This window comes from Megascapheus bottae, chromosome 9 (assembly GCF_031878675.1).
Source record: "Megascapheus bottae isolate mThoBot1 chromosome 9, mThoBot2.hap1, whole genome shotgun sequence".
Classification (NCBI taxonomy): Eukaryota; Metazoa; Chordata; class Mammalia; order Rodentia; family Geomyidae; genus Megascapheus; species Megascapheus bottae.
Genome location: NC_143517.1, coordinates 16,007,312 through 16,023,217, shown reverse-complemented (window position 1 = coordinate 16,023,217; position 15,906 = coordinate 16,007,312). Strand labels below are relative to the sequence as shown.

The following is a 15,906-nucleotide window of genomic DNA, read 5'->3' as shown; positions in this document are numbered from 1 at the left end:
TTTTTTTGGGTAACTTCACCAGTAGTCTAATTTTCAGACCCTTTAGTGATATTTTGATCTATAAGGTTTGCCTCATGCTTCTGAGCCTCTAAGCCTCCAGGTACCTAGTGATCATATTTGAGGAGTTGAAAGAGACTTCACTAAGCTGGGTGCCTTTATGTTGGGGAAAGGAGTCCCCAACTTGCAATAATGAAGGCACTTGCTGAGCAGGTGTCTGTTGTTATTAATGTCCTCTGTCAGATGGGGTCTGAGTATCAGGCTGGGGAGAAAACAAAGCATGATCCTCCTTGCAATTCTGCATGCCTTAGCTAATGTGCTTGGGGGCCTTTTGATCAATTTGGAGGAAGCACAAGGCTCCCAGTAGGATTTCTAGATGGGGTGATGGGAAAGGACAGGCCCTGTCCCATTTCTGATGAGTAACTCTGTTTTTCCTTTGATAGATGTGCCTCGTTGACTATCCTCTACCCATCAGAACTATCTTTCAGTTGTCTTTTCCCTTTTTTCTAAGGATGGGGGTTATGATTATCCAAGAGAAACAAACATTTTCCCAGATAAGAAGTTGTCTATATAGGCTCATGTAAGCCTAAGATACCTTTAAAAGGGTAGGCGAAAAATCGGTAACATTATTTCCCCTGAGGAGGTAGCCTGGGGAATAAGAAGCGGAAGACTTTCTTGCATACCTATTTCTATACTTTTATTTTAATCAAATGAACTATAATATTTCCAACCATTTTAAATATAATAAAAAGGAAGAAGATGTGAAAGCATGCCTGAAATCTTAGGAGGTTGAAATCTGAGGACTGTGGTTCAAAGCTAGCCCAGGCAGAAAAATTCTTACCTCCAATTAACCAGCAAAGCCAGAAGTAGAGCTGTGGTTCAAGTGGTAGAGTGCCAACCTTGAGCCAAAAAGCCAAGGAAGAATGTGAGGACCTGAATTCAAGCCTAAGTATGGCACAGTACATACGTAAATCAAGATAAAATAAAAGAGATTTTCAGAAGATGAAGAAAGAAGCATTCTAATGCAACCTTATTTTTCACAGGACGACCAAAGATTATGAGAGAGGTCAAACTGTGAATGGATTCAAGAGTTGGTAATTTTATTAAATTTCACTGAATTTTAATTCCACCATGCTGTCCCTGCTTTGATTCAGATCTCAGAATATAAGACTAATATTCTCAGTGGACTTGCAGCTTGCTCATACATTTTGAATAACTAGCAGAATACAAATATGTAATTTAGATAGAAATTGATGCTTTTGGCAGCATACTAGTGCCCTAATCAGCTGAAAAACTAATATTTGTATGACATTAAAACAAAATTAATAGCAAGACACTGATTACATGGAAAGACTTATGTTGTAATTATTAAACTCGCAAACAGCCCAGCATAATTAATGCCTTAATTAGGATTTGACCTGAAATTTTAATTTCCAAAATTAATAAAGACAGTTAAAAGTCAAATTTGTAAAGTAAAGTGAGTTTTAAGAATTGTAAGGGCTATGCATGGTGGCTCATGTCTGCAGTCCTAGCTACTCGGGAGGCTGGAATCAAAGGATTGTAGTTCAAAGCCAGCCCGACAGGAAAGTCCATGATATTCTTACCTCCAATGAACCACCAAAAACCCAGAAGTGGAGCTGTGGCTTAGCTGGCAGAGTAAAAATTTCCAGGACAACACACAGGCCTGAGTTCAAACTCAAGGATAGGTGCACACGCACACACACACACACACACACACACACACACACACACACACACACACAATTACAAGGTAGACTGGCATACTTTTTCTCCCATTTTTTTGAAGCATTTTTGTAACTTCAGGACACAATTGCTTAGATTCCTATCTAGACTTTAGCAAAGGCATTCCATTAGCAGAGGCCTGGGCCACCCTACCTCTCCAGCAGGGAAAAAAATGAAAAGCAAACCTTTTTCTCTGTCTATCACCTTAAGGAAGATGTAAACTATAAGTCCGATATGGTTTGGCAGACCCTGCTGTTTTCACAGAAAGGCAGCTGCATGTTTGTCATTTATTCTTTGGTACAAGTTTCTTGAAGACATTTCAGGCTCCATAGTGTTACCACTTGGTGGAATTCCATTAAAGGCCAAATAATGTTCCATTGTAGATAAACATGGATAGTCAAATAAGTATTGGGGGGCTTAAAAATAGTGAATTCAGAATCCTAGCTTATTCCTTTATGGTTTATTATAAGGCTTATCTACATAAAAATAAACTATATTGATTTTACATGTCATGTAAAAGCAGAGTCATATACTAAAATAGGTGTGCTTATTTTCCATAGCAGTGTTATTAAGAGTGGCTTTTAAACCATACCAAGTAATTTTTAATTCATAAAGAAAATTGCTTAAAGTTTACCTACTTAAATGTTTTAAAGTTCCATAACCTTAATTTAAAATTTTTTCTATAATACATTATTTTGTATTCAATTATATATTATTCTTCTAAGCTTTAGATAAAAAGATATTTTGATTTTTCTTAAGTGTAGTTAATATAGAATTAGACTAGATAGATACCCAACATCAAAGTGAGGGCTTGAATGGTGTATCAAATTCACTCTTACTGAAAAAAACATCTCCTTTTTCCAGATTCACTGATGCTATCTCATGTGAATGAAGGCACACCTATTGGTTATAGTGTAGTTGGTCCTCTCCCCACCTCCCCTCACTTTTTGGTGGGTCATGGGGCTTGAACTTGGCCTAGGTGCTGTCCCTGAGCTCTTCAGCTCAAGGCTACCAACCTACCCTTGAGCCAAGCCCCACTTCCCGTTTTCTATAGGTTAATTGGAGATGAGAATCTCAAGTCCTTTTGTGCCTGGGCTGGTTTTGAACCTTGATCCTCAGATCTCAGCCTCCTGAGTAGCTAGGATTACAGGCACCCGGCTCTCTTTTCTTATCTCTCTCTGTCTTCCTTTCTCTTCTCCAACCTTATGGGTTTAGGACACTAGGGTATCTTTTTCTAAGACCTAGCTGCCATCACCAAATTGATGGATTCATAAAATAATTGCTATAGACATAGTCTATTCCTAATGGCCTGTGTTGCAGACAGGAACACATGGGGTCCAAAATTCAAACTACAAGAAGCATATGTCTAACTGTGAGCCACTTGCCAGTCACAAAACAATAATCACTGCATCATCGCTACACTTCCTCTGTACCTGTAGGTTTTCTTAATTTCTTCATTTGTTGCTCCCTTCTGCAGACCGAGGATTTCATATAGAGCTTCTCCATTTGTTGACATGGTTCGCTGCCTTTGGTTAGGTGTGCTACCTTCCATTTTCCCAGGCTGCAAAACTAGAGGAGGAAAAAATCACCATGGTTATACATACTGGTCATTTTCTACCTTTCCGCCTTTTGTAAAATGGCATCTGAAGTATCTTTGTGTACATTTTTTTAAAAAAGAGGCGAAAGAAGGAAAAGTGGAGTTTTAAGTCTCAAAGCACCAAAGGGCACAACAAATCCCACAAATGGAGAAAGAACTTTGTACAAAGTTCTGTGGCCACTCACTGTGGGCACAGAAGCCAAATGTGAATACCTACATGATTTAGAAGTATTGGGGGTTAGTCTTCCTCAGTTAGGCAAATGTAAATGCTTGGTTTGGTTTTCTTTGTGTAAAATTTGAATACATCCTTTTTGGCGTGTTTCCCAAATTTAGCAAGCAAAAGAATAGTCCTGTTGTTTTATATCCCTTGGACAAACCATTGATCAAAAGGTTTTTGGTGTTTTTAAAAATATATACTTTCTTTAGTATGAGAAAAAAAAATCCTGGTCTCATCTGGAACTTAAGTTAGAACTTCTCTACAGCTGTAGACTCCTAGATCTCTCTCATCCCGTTCAGCACTGGTCATGGGTTCTATTCCAGGGATGGTCTACCCAGAAAACCACCATGGACTCAGAGAGACAAGTACACTTGTAACCACCATTTCACCTTCCTAAGCACTAATGGTTTTATATATGAGGATAATAGTTCTTTCTTTCATAAAGCTATCCTCAAAACTTAGAAATCATGCACATATTGTATCTGGGATATAATCTTGAGGAAAAAAGAGAAAAATCTTCAAAAAAAATTTTTTTTTGCCAGTTCTGGGCTTGAGCTCAGGGCCTGAGCACTGTCCTTGGACTTTCTCAAGGCTAGAGCTCTACCACTTGAGCCTCAGCACCACTTCCGGCTTTTTTCTATATATGTGGTACCGAGGAATCGAACCCGGGTCTTCATGCATGCTAGGCAAGCACTTTAACCACTAGGCCAAACTCCTGGCCCCAAAAATCTTCAAAAATTTTATTAAGACAGCATAGTATTTATTCAGAGTACAGTATAATTAGAAACTCTGGGTTGGAATATTGGCCTTGCTACTACCAGTTCCATGATTTTCTTCATCTGTAAAGTGAAGATAATAAGAATTAGATATATTAAACCCCTCCTTTTTTTTTAAACAAAAGTTATGTCAAGGTTTTTAGCAGCATTAAACAACAAAACCCCCAAAGTGCAAACTACATATATGGCTATCAACAGATGAGTGGATGGACAATATGTAGTGTGTATATAGAAAGGATTATTATTGAGGTATGAAAAGAAATGGAACTCTGATTATACTATGACATGGATGAACCTCAGAAGTATTATGTTCCTGAAATAAGCCCGTCACGAGGGATGGTATTTGAGAAACTACTACAAAACAGGTGTGATTATTTATTATATTATTGTATTCCACTCATATGAGATACTTGAACCAAAAAACATTCAGAGACAAAAAAATAGAATAAAAAATAGTTGTGGCTGGAGGGAATGGGAAACTGGGAATTATTACTTACTAGCAGTGCTTCTGATTGAGATGATAAGTTCTGGAAATACCTGGTAGATAATATTGTGGATGTATTTAATGCGGCTGAAATATACTCTTAAGGATAGTAGAAAAAGTGGTCGGTGTGGTATGCATGTCTGTTATCCCGGTACTCAAGTGGCTGAGAGAGGAGGATTGTAAGTTCAAAGCCAGCATTGGGCTCCACAACAGGTTCCAGGCCAAACTCAGCTGAGACCCTGTTTTCAAAACACTCCCTCCTCTCTGGGGGTGGGAAGAAGATAAAAAGGTAAATTTTGAGATAAGTCCTGTGGCTCAAGCCTATAATCCCAGCTACTTATGAAAGCAGAGATCAGAGGATCATGGAAAATAGAAATCAAGGGATAATTTGAGGCCAGCTAGGCACCAATGTTCACAGGGCACCATCTCAACCATCAGTGGGGCATGGCGGTGAGCATCTTTATTCCAGCAATGGGAGGAATCACAAAGCGGATTGCAGTCTTAGTCCAGCCCGAGCACAATGCAAACCCTATCTTGAAAACAACGAATACATAAAGGAATGGCACTGTGGCCCAAGGGCTGACTGAGCATGCATCAATTTCCCAACTCAACTCCTAATACTGAGAAGGAAAGTTTGAATTTCATCATGTAAGTTTTCAGATTTCTTAGATCTAGGTTGGTGATGTGTGCCTGTAATACCAGCTATTGGAGAAACAGAAGAAAGAAGATCTCAAGTTCAAAGCCAACCTTGGCAGACTGAAACTCTACCTGAAAAAGAGAGAGAGAGAGAGAAAAAGAGAGAGGAAAAGAGAGAAAGAGAAGGAGAGGGAGAGGAGGGCAGGAGAGAGGAAGGGAGGAAGGAAGGAGTAAAGAGGAGGAAGAGGGCAAAACAGAAAGGGAGGAAAGGGGGAGAGAGGAGGAGAGGGGAGGGGAAGGAAGTAGTCAGGCTTGGGAGGAACTTAAGTAGAAGCTCAATCACTTGCCTGGCATGTGTGAGGCCCTGAGTTCAATCCCCAATATCTGTGACCCAAATTTCTTCAAAGTCACCTCCCATCCTTGCAGCCACAGTGAGAATGCCAGTGAATAAAAGGATGCATCAGAGCTGAGGCGACACCTGTGTTTAGCACAAGGCGTCCTTGGCAGCAGGAAAATGGGGCATAAATGTCCTAGTGGTGGGTAGGTGCAGCGAGAGTCAACCTCCTAGCTCTGCTTCCTTGACACTAATGGCTGCTCTAACAGAAGGGCAGAGGCATCAGATTGTTTTCTGGGATGTCAGGGTGGTCTTAAAGGCTCCTGTCCCCAACCAATTAAGAAAGACAATTTGTACATGGAATAATATTGATCAAATGAACTACAGGACATGGAACCAGGTTTTTTTCCTTTGTTGTTGTTGTTGTTTTCTTATTGTCTTGTTATTTGTCTTTGTGGGTGAGAGGAGACACAGAAATGGAGGGACAGAGGGTGAACAAATACAGCAGTGAAACCCACTAGACACCGTGGAAAATTAGCATACAACTTGTGGGTGGGAATGAGAGGGAAAAATTGAGAGAGCGAGTATATTTCCTAAAAGCAATATACTTACCTAACTGTATATCACCTTTACACCAACTGTTTTTAGAAGCCTTAAAAAAAAAAGACAATGTAGGGCCGGGAGTTTGGCCTAGTGGTAGAGTGCTTGCCTAGCATGCACGAAGACCCAGGTTTGATTCCTCGGTACCACATAAGTAGCAAAAAGCCAGAAGTGGTGCTGCGGCTCAAGTAGTAGAGCCCTAGCCTTGAGAAAATCCAGGGACAGTGCTCAGGCCCTGAGCCCAAACCCAGGACTGGCAAAAAATAAAAAATAAAAAAAAAATGTACTCAGATCCTAATGGCTCACACCTATAATCCTAGCCACTCAGGAGACGGAAAATCTGAGGATTGTGGTTCAAAGCCAGCCAGGGCAAAAAAGTCCATGAGACTCTTATCTTCAATTAACCAGAAAAAAAAAATCCATAGCTAGAGCTGGAGCTCAAGAAGTAGAGTGTTAGCAAAAACAAAGCTCAGGGACAGTACTCAGAACCTTGAGTTCAAGGCCCCATGACTAGCGCACGTGTGTGCGTGCGCGCGCGCACACACACACACACACACACACACACACAATGTAAGTGATTTTCAAACATTTTTGTGAACCTCTAGAGAGGAATCACAAGGCCGTTCTCAGAAGGCAGGCAACTTCTGCTCGGTCTTGGAACCATATCCCTGATGACTATTCTCCATTAAAAAGGAATCGAGGTCTTCCTACTTCCTTGCCAGGCGCTCTTACTTGTCATACATGTCACTTAGAATTCTGATGTTTTGTCCTCTTCCAGTAATGGCAGGTCTCTCTATAAGTATGGCTTACTACGTGGCCTGTGGACAGAGGACCAAAGTCATCCTCCTAGTCCCTTTGAGACTCTAAGACTTTACTGGGGTTGGAGAGGCAAGATCCCCAGAGCCACTGGTTGCTAACACTAAGAATGCACCAATAAATCCCACTTCTGGGCATATGACCAGAGGAAATAATATGTTGAATTGTATCTGCTCTCTCTCGTTCATTGAAACACCACCTAAAACGTGAATATACGGAAGCAAGCTAACTGTCTATCAATAGATGACTAAATTAGAAAACATGTAGCTCAAGGAGCAGAACATCTTCTTAGTAAGTGGGAGGCCCCAAGTTCAATCCCAGTTGGAAGAAGGAAGGCGGGAAGATGATTAATATATATATATACATATATATGTATAAAATGGAATACTATTCAGTAGAGTGTTTTTTGCCTTGTTTTGTTTTGTTTGTGTGGGTGTTTTGGTGCTGGTCCTAAGGCTTGAACTCAAGACCTAGGTACTGTCCCTTAGCTTTATGCTCAAGGCTAGCACTTTACTATTTAGTCATAGTTCCACTTCTGACACTTTGGTAGTGAATTGGAAATAAGAGATCTATGGACTTTCCTGCCTAGGCTGGCTTCGAACTACACCTGATCCTCAGATCTAGCCTCCTGAATTGCTAGGGTTACAGGTACACTGCTGCCTAACTCAGTACTTTTCTTTAAAAAGAAATCTTGTCATTTTCTAGTTGAATCTTGAAAATATTATGTAAAATGAAATAAACCAGACACCAAAAAGCAAATATCACATGCTATCATTACTATATGGAATTAACTGAACTAAAAGAAGCAGAGTAGAATTGAGGTTGAGATGAGTTGAAAGGTTGGAGAGATATTCGTCGAAAGAAATAAAATTTCAGGTAAAAAGTGTAAGTTTAGGAGCTCCACTGTGCAACTTGGTGATTATAGTTATGTATTGTTCTTGAAAGCTGATTTATTCTCACCATGAAAAATATAAGTATAAAAATAATGCACATGCTAATTAGCTCCATTCAGTTATATTTTAAAACATCATTACCTATACATATACAATAACTATATATACTTTTTGCCAGTTTAAGTAATGCATCAACATAGTAATTCACATTATAGAACTATAGAATGTGGAATTAGAGATCATCTAGCTCAATTTAACAAGTATCTTTTAGGATATTTTGCCTAAAATCCGTTAGAACAGATAATCTTCCAGTGAGACAATAAAGTCTCTTGTTTTTCTGGGGAAAAGATAGGTCTCCATGGCAACAAATGTTTTCTTCGAGATCTGCCTGGGTATTACATGTTTCAGTTGGGTAGGCCAAGAGTAGTCTGATCCATGCCGTTCCAATGAGGATGCTTCTACAGCTGTATTCATGTAGTTTGGATATTTTTGAATGCTCTCACATGGAGGCTGGACCTGATCAGCAGAAGAGCAAGTAGCAGGAGGCAGAGCCTCAAGTGGTCTCTGACTCCAGTTGTTCTCAGGTCCTTGCAATTCTTACCCTCCCATAATGCATCAAACTCCTTCCTGGTTGAGCCAAATTCCTCCAGCACACACATTTTAAAACAACCACCACCACTACTACCAATCATGGTCACTATTAGCCAAGACTCTTCATTGTCATAACTCTGAATGAAACAATTGGCAAGTCCCTAACCACCTCTAAGCCAAAATAGTCAATTGTGGTTTTTCCTAAATCTCTGTATCTATTCTTTAAGTTGAATGTAGCTTTTAGGTTCTTGGGAGCTGGTCACTGGTGGCTCAAGTCCATAACTCTAGCTACTCAGGAGGCTGAGATCTGAGTATCGCAATTTCAAGTCAGCCTGGGCAGACAAAACCAGGAGACTCTTAGCTCAGTTTAGACAGGAGAGAAGAAAAAAAAACCAACATAACTTTGAAGTAGAGGTGTGGCTGATATGGCAGAGTACCACCCATGAAGAGTGGAGGGAGTGAGAACAAAGGCACTAAGATCAAGCCCAGTACCATCATGGGACAGGGTATTTTTGGGGACAGTAATGTGGGAATCTGTGAATGCCAAGCCTTGAGGTCTAATAAAGAGAATTAGAATGCCATTCTCTGACGCTCAGAAATCTGGGAGTGGCCCGGGAAAGATCAATGACTCCTAAGATTAAAGAGACTCAAAATTCTGCCAGTGAGTTAATCAGAACCCAGACTTCCTTGGACCTTAGAGTTAGGTTAAGACCTATACACATTGTGTTTGTTTGCTGCTTCCTGCCACTTCCTAAGATAAGTAAGTCACTCAGCTTAGGATTGTTTCACATGCTGGTGTCTGTAACTTCAGAGACATTGCTACCTTACTTTCTGCACGTTCTCCCCTGACTGATAATAAAGACCCTGTTAACCAGGAACTTTGGCATCTGTTGATGACCAGAGGCACAGTTCCCCTAGTACCCCCAAATCAGCTTCATGGTATAGTTTTCACACTGCCTTGCTCCTGGTGGGGATATGTGAAGGCACTCACTGCAGTTTGCAACAAGTAAGGGTGATAAAGGTATTCTAACATAATTCAAGTATATTGTACAGATGTGAGTAGCAGAGATAAGAGAAAGAATGGCTCATCTGGATAGAGAACCATTCTACAGAATTAAGGACAAATAGAAGTACAACAAAATATATGTCTTTGCTTTATTGACTTTTGTATATATTTTGTATACAAATCAAATAGTTTCTACTTGAATTTATTCTCGTATATTTCAAAAACTAGGAAACATGCCATGATTCCCAATAGCCAACAGATAGTACTGAAATACATTTTTTTTTGTTTTGTCAGTCTTGGGGCTTGAACTCAGGACCTGGGCACTGTCCTTGAGCTTTCTTATGGCTAGTGCCTTATCTCTTGAGCCACACCACCACTTCTGGCATTTTCTGTGGTACCAAGGAATTGAACCCAGGGCTTTCTGCATGCTAGGCAAGCACTCCAACCACTAGGCCACACTCCCATCCCTGAGATACGTTTTAGCAAGGCTGAGGGTGCAGTTTCATTCCATGATCCCTGTTCTCCCTAACCTCCTTTGATTCCTTTGCACTTGGGTGTTGCTATCACTAATTTAGGGAGGGTGGGAAGATTTGCAAGTTACTGGGTGTAATCTGCTAAACTGATAACACCCACAGAAGTCAATTCAATGATTTAGCCTAAGCCGGGGGTGCAGGTCTTTAGGGAGGTTGCTGGTTAACCTAGAGTATAAAAGAATGAATCAATAAAGAGTCTAGTGTTCAGGGCTAACCCTAAGGTATCAAGCATGAAGGTCAACAGAAGAAGGAATCAAGCGAGGACAAGTCTGTGTGTGGGAAATGAGCTATCAGAAGCCTGATGCCTAGCACTGTACCTAGCACATGTTAGGTCTTTAACAAGTGCTGTTGGATGACTCCAAACAAGTCCTTGACTAAGTGGGAATGCAAAGGGCAGCTTCACAGAAACGCCAAGGCTGAGCTGCTAAAAGTGCTACCACTTGTTTTCCCCAAAACTTTGGTACATATTCTTTCTAGTCCAGCCCTCATGTCCAAATTCAATTTTGGATCCATGTGATTACCAAGTCCAAGTGCAGAGCACGTGACTCTCTTGACCATATCACAGAATACTTGTAAGTTTGGGGCGGGGCCTGAAAGAGGAGGGATGGTTTAGTGCCCTGGGGAGGATGAAGGAGGTCCAGATAGTCCCCTGCCCCACCCAGTGAGCTCTTGTGGAGAGAGACTTCAACATACAGCCATGTCTTTGTGAACCCTCTCTAAAGACTGAAATGACAGAGGTTTGGAACCTTGAACCAGGGACAGTTCCATCCTGAATCTTTCTACAGAGGAAGCAGAGGCAAAGCAACCTGATGAGAGAAGGGTGAGTCTCGGGTGGCTCCATGTCATGGATGAGAACATTTGTCCATATCTGTGGTCATTCTCAGAAATGTCTGGGATCATTGCAAATTTCAGAACCACAATTCAGGAAAGACTTAGTATCTGCAAGAGGCTGGAAAGGAGAAGGTGAGAGGCAGGGAGTGACCTAAAGATTTTGCTTGTTTTCAGATACTTCTTTAAAAATTTTTGCCATCTCAGTTGCGTACCTAGCACCATGGCCCTTAAAAGTCTTGAAGCTCTGTGCTGTGTGGAAGGGAAGGAGAGCTAGGAACTAACATCTACTGACCACTTTCTATGGGCCAGAAAGACACTTTCACAGATATTATGTCAGTCCTTGAATCAGCACCTGGAGGTGTCAGAGAGGGACTCTCAGGAAAACTTAAACTGAGAGGTCAGGGCATAATGGCTCAGGACAGAAATAAATGTTGCTGAGGTCTGCAAGACCTGAAGGAACTTAATTACTGCAGGCTGTCAGGCCTGGATATGCAGAGAATCGCCAATGCAGAGGCACATAAACACTAGTTGGGCCATCTGAGCACCAGTGAGCTGAAATACCCCATTGGCTAGGCAGTCCCACTTGAAAGAAACTCATCTAATGATCTAGTCCTGTGCTCTTAAACATTTGACTCATCTAACTCCACGTTCTTCAGACTACCTTCTGTTCAGGACATGGCATCTTATGTAGACCTTCCTTGAAGAAAACACACTGGTCATCTACATTCAGTTCTTTGCACTGGCCTATGTGACAATTACTCTCACAGTGACTAAATGGAGTGGTATTCTTGTCCCTGGGGCCTGGTTATTTTGACCCAAGTATTTTTGTTTCCTTCTTTCTTCCCTTTTCTTTTCCTTCCTTCCTCCACCTCCTTCCCTCCCTCCCTCCTCCCCTCTCTCTCTTTCTTATCCAAGACTGGGACTCAAACTTGTCTCCTAGTTCTGCTCTACCAACTGAGACACACTTTCAACTCCAATGTTTTGGGGTTTTTATTTGACCAGTCCTGGGGCTTGAATTCAGAGAACTGTCCTTGGGTTTTTCTCAAAGCTAGCACTCACCGATTGAGCCATAACACCACTTCTGACTTTTTTCTGTGTATGTGGTACCAAGGAATCGAACCTAGGGCTTTGTGAATGATAGGCAATCATTCTACCATTAGGCCACACTCCCAGCCCCATAGCCCTGATATTGACACATGTATTTTGACTACTAGGATATCCTTTTCTCTTCATAAAATAGTAAACAAATACCCACAGTTTATACATCATCCTGGAAAATGTGGTGACAGGGAGTCTGGCCTTCAATGACCCCTGGATACCATGCCACAAGTTAACTGAGTCTTGACAGTCTTTTACTGTTCCAGTCATGGTAAGCATCACCTTATGAAACCTCACAGGCAACAACTAGTTGGTAGCCCTTAGGTGGTCATAAGCATAGTCCCCTGTGTGTTGCTGTCCCATTTTATACAGAGGAAATTGGATCCACCTTTGTCCCAAAGCTGCCTTCTTCAAAACTATTCCACATTGGAATCAGAAGACTGAATCAACTGGGGGCTAGGCTTCAGCTCTTCCAAAGAGCAGTCTGGAAGCATCCCCAGATACATCTGCATGTCTCAGGATCATGCGTCTTCATAATGCACAAAACACACAGAAATTCACACTCATGAAGACACCACAACCACTTATTCCTTTGGTTCAGGTAAATGTTCAGATCATCCCTTCCTTTAGAAATAAACTACTGTTATAATTTATTCCTGCTTAGCAAAATCTAGTAGATAACTATTATAAAAAGTTCATTATGTTTCTTGCCTTTGCTCTATTACCAAGATATTTCTCTTTAGATGGATAATCTCTCTAAATTAAGCCAGTTTTAAAAGGTCCATTTGTGATATACTGTAAGGAGAAGACATTGGTCAGTAGTTGGCCAATGCAGTTTGTTGTCGACTGCTTCTATAGACTGAGACACAAAAAGAACAACTGCACACAGTACTGTGTCAGTGGGAATGACATACTTTTTCTGTCTCCATGCTGAGCTGGAAACCAGACTCTTCATATATTATTGATTTTGATGACATTAAGTCTCAGATTCAATACAGCAATACCTTGAACCCCTTGATGTATCAGAAACATACCAACTACAGAGGAATACTCCACACATTCTATTAAACAGCCTGAAATGGATAAAGGAGCCATAACTTCATTTAATTCGTTATATAAAATGTAATTTTGAGCAATTCTTTACCTGTAGTCTTTTGAATTCTAATATTCCTATGTAAAATTCAAGTCTTCATTAATTATTCATGGTCCTTCATCTATAATCTATCCAACAGGAAAAAAATGTTGCCATACAAAGTCATTAAGTAAATTAATTTTGATCATCCAGTACGTAGTGATCTTCTTAAACCTATTTCCTAGCTGCATTAGAATGACATTCATATTGTAATTTCTTAAAGTGTTGCTCACTAGCCAGTCACTACCCAACCACGTATGGTGCATCTGTTTCTAGGCAGTAATTAGTACTGAGAGAAAGTATCATACCTTGATGGTGACAGGTCATTGACACAAAGGAGTATTTGTTTTTGCCATCCTGGGCTTGCACTCAGGGCCTGAGCACTATGCTTGGGTTTTCTCAAGGCTAGAGCGCTATCACTTGAGCCACAGCACCACTTCTGGCTTTTTTCTATGTATGTGGTACCGAGGAATTGAACCCTGGTCTTCATGCATGATAGGCAAGCACTGTACCACTAGGCCAAACTTTCAGCCCTGAAATGAGTATTTTTAAAGAACTCAAATTTCAGGGATGGTTAAGAACGCTATTCTATAAATTTTCATGTTGAAATAAAATTTTTCTTCCAAAGTGAAAGCAGCTGGGTCACTGTCTATTATTCAAATTTTTAAAACTAGAAAAATATCAAACTATGCCATTCTTAGCAGATGCTGTCATGACTGAAAAATGTATGTGGACAAGGATATTTTCGACTCTACACAACAAATATAATTTCAACTCCCGTCATTCAAGAAAGCAACACACTTGCCCATTGTGATATTACCCCCTGCCTAGAAAACTGCTTGGTAGATCCAAGTCCCCCCAATACAAATAATGTGCCTTAAAGCTAAACACACTTCTGCCATGTTAACTCCTATGTTTAAGAGAAATTCCTCTCCCTAACACAATTACTTGTTTGCTCTTTGAAAACAAGGGTTTCCAGTATTTATAAAATAACCAGCAGCTTGAAGATGGGGCAATTCAAAAATGTCACAAATAACCCCACAGTACCTGTGCCTAGGACTCCAATTCTGATGTCACACGGGAAGGACTTGCTGTTTTCAAGAGATCTGGAAATAGATGTGCAGAGACAGAGAAGAAAGCAATGAAGAAAGAGGCTTTTCCATACCTGTTCCACTGTTTCAAAGCAAACGGCTGCCCCTTCCCATCATTCCCTGCAGGGTTAAGCAGGCCAATGGAGTCAGGTTACTTCTCATTTGTTACTCTATCAGCCAATGAGTTATCCCTCTGGAAAACACAACAGAGAGAATAAAACATGCATGACCATACAGTTTGCTATTACACTGCATCCAATGATGGCACAATATGTGTCACGTCCACTTTCCATCCCTTGCGAGCTAGTGCTTGGCTCATGAATGGTGTAGAACCGTGCTGCCAGAGGATTTTGCACTGAGGGCGTACTGTCCTGTTTCTGACCTGCACAATGAGCATCTTCAAATGTTATTGGGTTTTTTTTTTGGTCTAAGGCTAGCTCTCGGTTTAAAATTGCTAGAGGAAATCATATAACATTAATAAGGGAGAAACTTTAACTGCTTACTACATTAATCCAACTTTGTATGAGTGTGTGTGCATGTGTGCATGTGTGCGTGTGTGTGTGTGTGTGTGTGTGTGTGTGTGTGTGTGTGTACATGCCAGTCCTGGAGCCTTGAACTCAGGGCCTGCGAACTGTCCTTGAGCTTTTTTCTTTTTCTTTTTTCTCTCTCAAGGCTAGCACTCTACTACTAGAGCCACAGCTTCACTTCTAGCTTTTGGTGATTACTTGGAGATCAGAGCTTCACCAAGTTTCCTGCTTCAAACCTTAAGCTATCAGATTTTAGCCTCTTGTTTGCAAGCATCAGCCACCTGGGCCTAGCCAATGCAACTATTTTTATATGTTCACACCACTCTAGGCTTCATCAAGAGATACTGCATCACTGTAGTTTATTCCTTATTTAAAACAATGCTCAAGCTCTGTGCAAAAAGTCACCAGAGAAAACAGTTCCTGTCATTTCAAGATGTACCAACTGAAAAAGTCTGAAGGAGAAGCGGCTACTCCAAAGTTTGGTTCCCACTGCTAAAAGTGGAGTTTGTGGATCACTTAAACCCAGGCTCTGCTGTGTAAACATTGCAGAATACTTTTGCCTCTAGAGGGCATTAGTTTTAGGGGCTCATAAAGAATAAAATACTGTTTCTCACAGCATCTGATTTCTAGCCAGAGTTTAGCAGGCATTCCATTTATCATGTGGAAAAGTAAAACACAATAAAAACTCTAACATTATTTAAGATGCAATATTGAAGCTCTGGCAACTTAACAGCGTGTGTGTGTGTGTGTGTGTGTGTGTGTGTGTGTGTGTGTGTGTGTATCTGGAGGGTTGGGAGAGCATTATTGGAGATTAAATTCAGTGTTTTAAAACTAATTTCTATCTCTATCTCTTGGTTTCTGAAATAGAATCACAAGGTGTATCTCAGACTGTCCTTAAATTCAAGCCTCGGCTTACCTCAAACCAGCTTCTCTTGTCTCTGTGTCTTAAGTGCTGGGAATACAGGTGTACTCTACCACATGCAGTTTAGTTGGTATAGTGGTAT

General features: G+C 40.7%; 1 protein-coding gene across 2 annotated transcripts in view; it reads right to left on the bottom strand.

Annotated features, from left to right (window-relative positions):
• Window positions 1-15,906, bottom strand: part of Dnajc5b (DnaJ heat shock protein family (Hsp40) member C5 beta) — a 78,191-nt gene that overhangs the window by 40,488 nt on the left and 21,797 nt on the right. The window contains exons 2-3 of one of the 2 annotated variants that reach the window (XM_090338647.1): window positions 14,450-14,568; window positions 3,174-3,301 (exon numbers count right to left, since the gene is read on the bottom strand). In XM_090338647.1, the coding sequence (XP_090194773.1) occupies window positions 3,174-3,292 (119 nt within the window). In that variant the 5' untranslated portion in view covers window positions 3,293-3,301; window positions 14,450-14,568. Of the gene's footprint in view, window positions 1-3,173; window positions 3,302-14,331; window positions 14,391-14,449; window positions 14,569-15,906 lie in introns of both variants that reach the window. The other variant, XM_090338648.1, reaches the window with a different exon arrangement.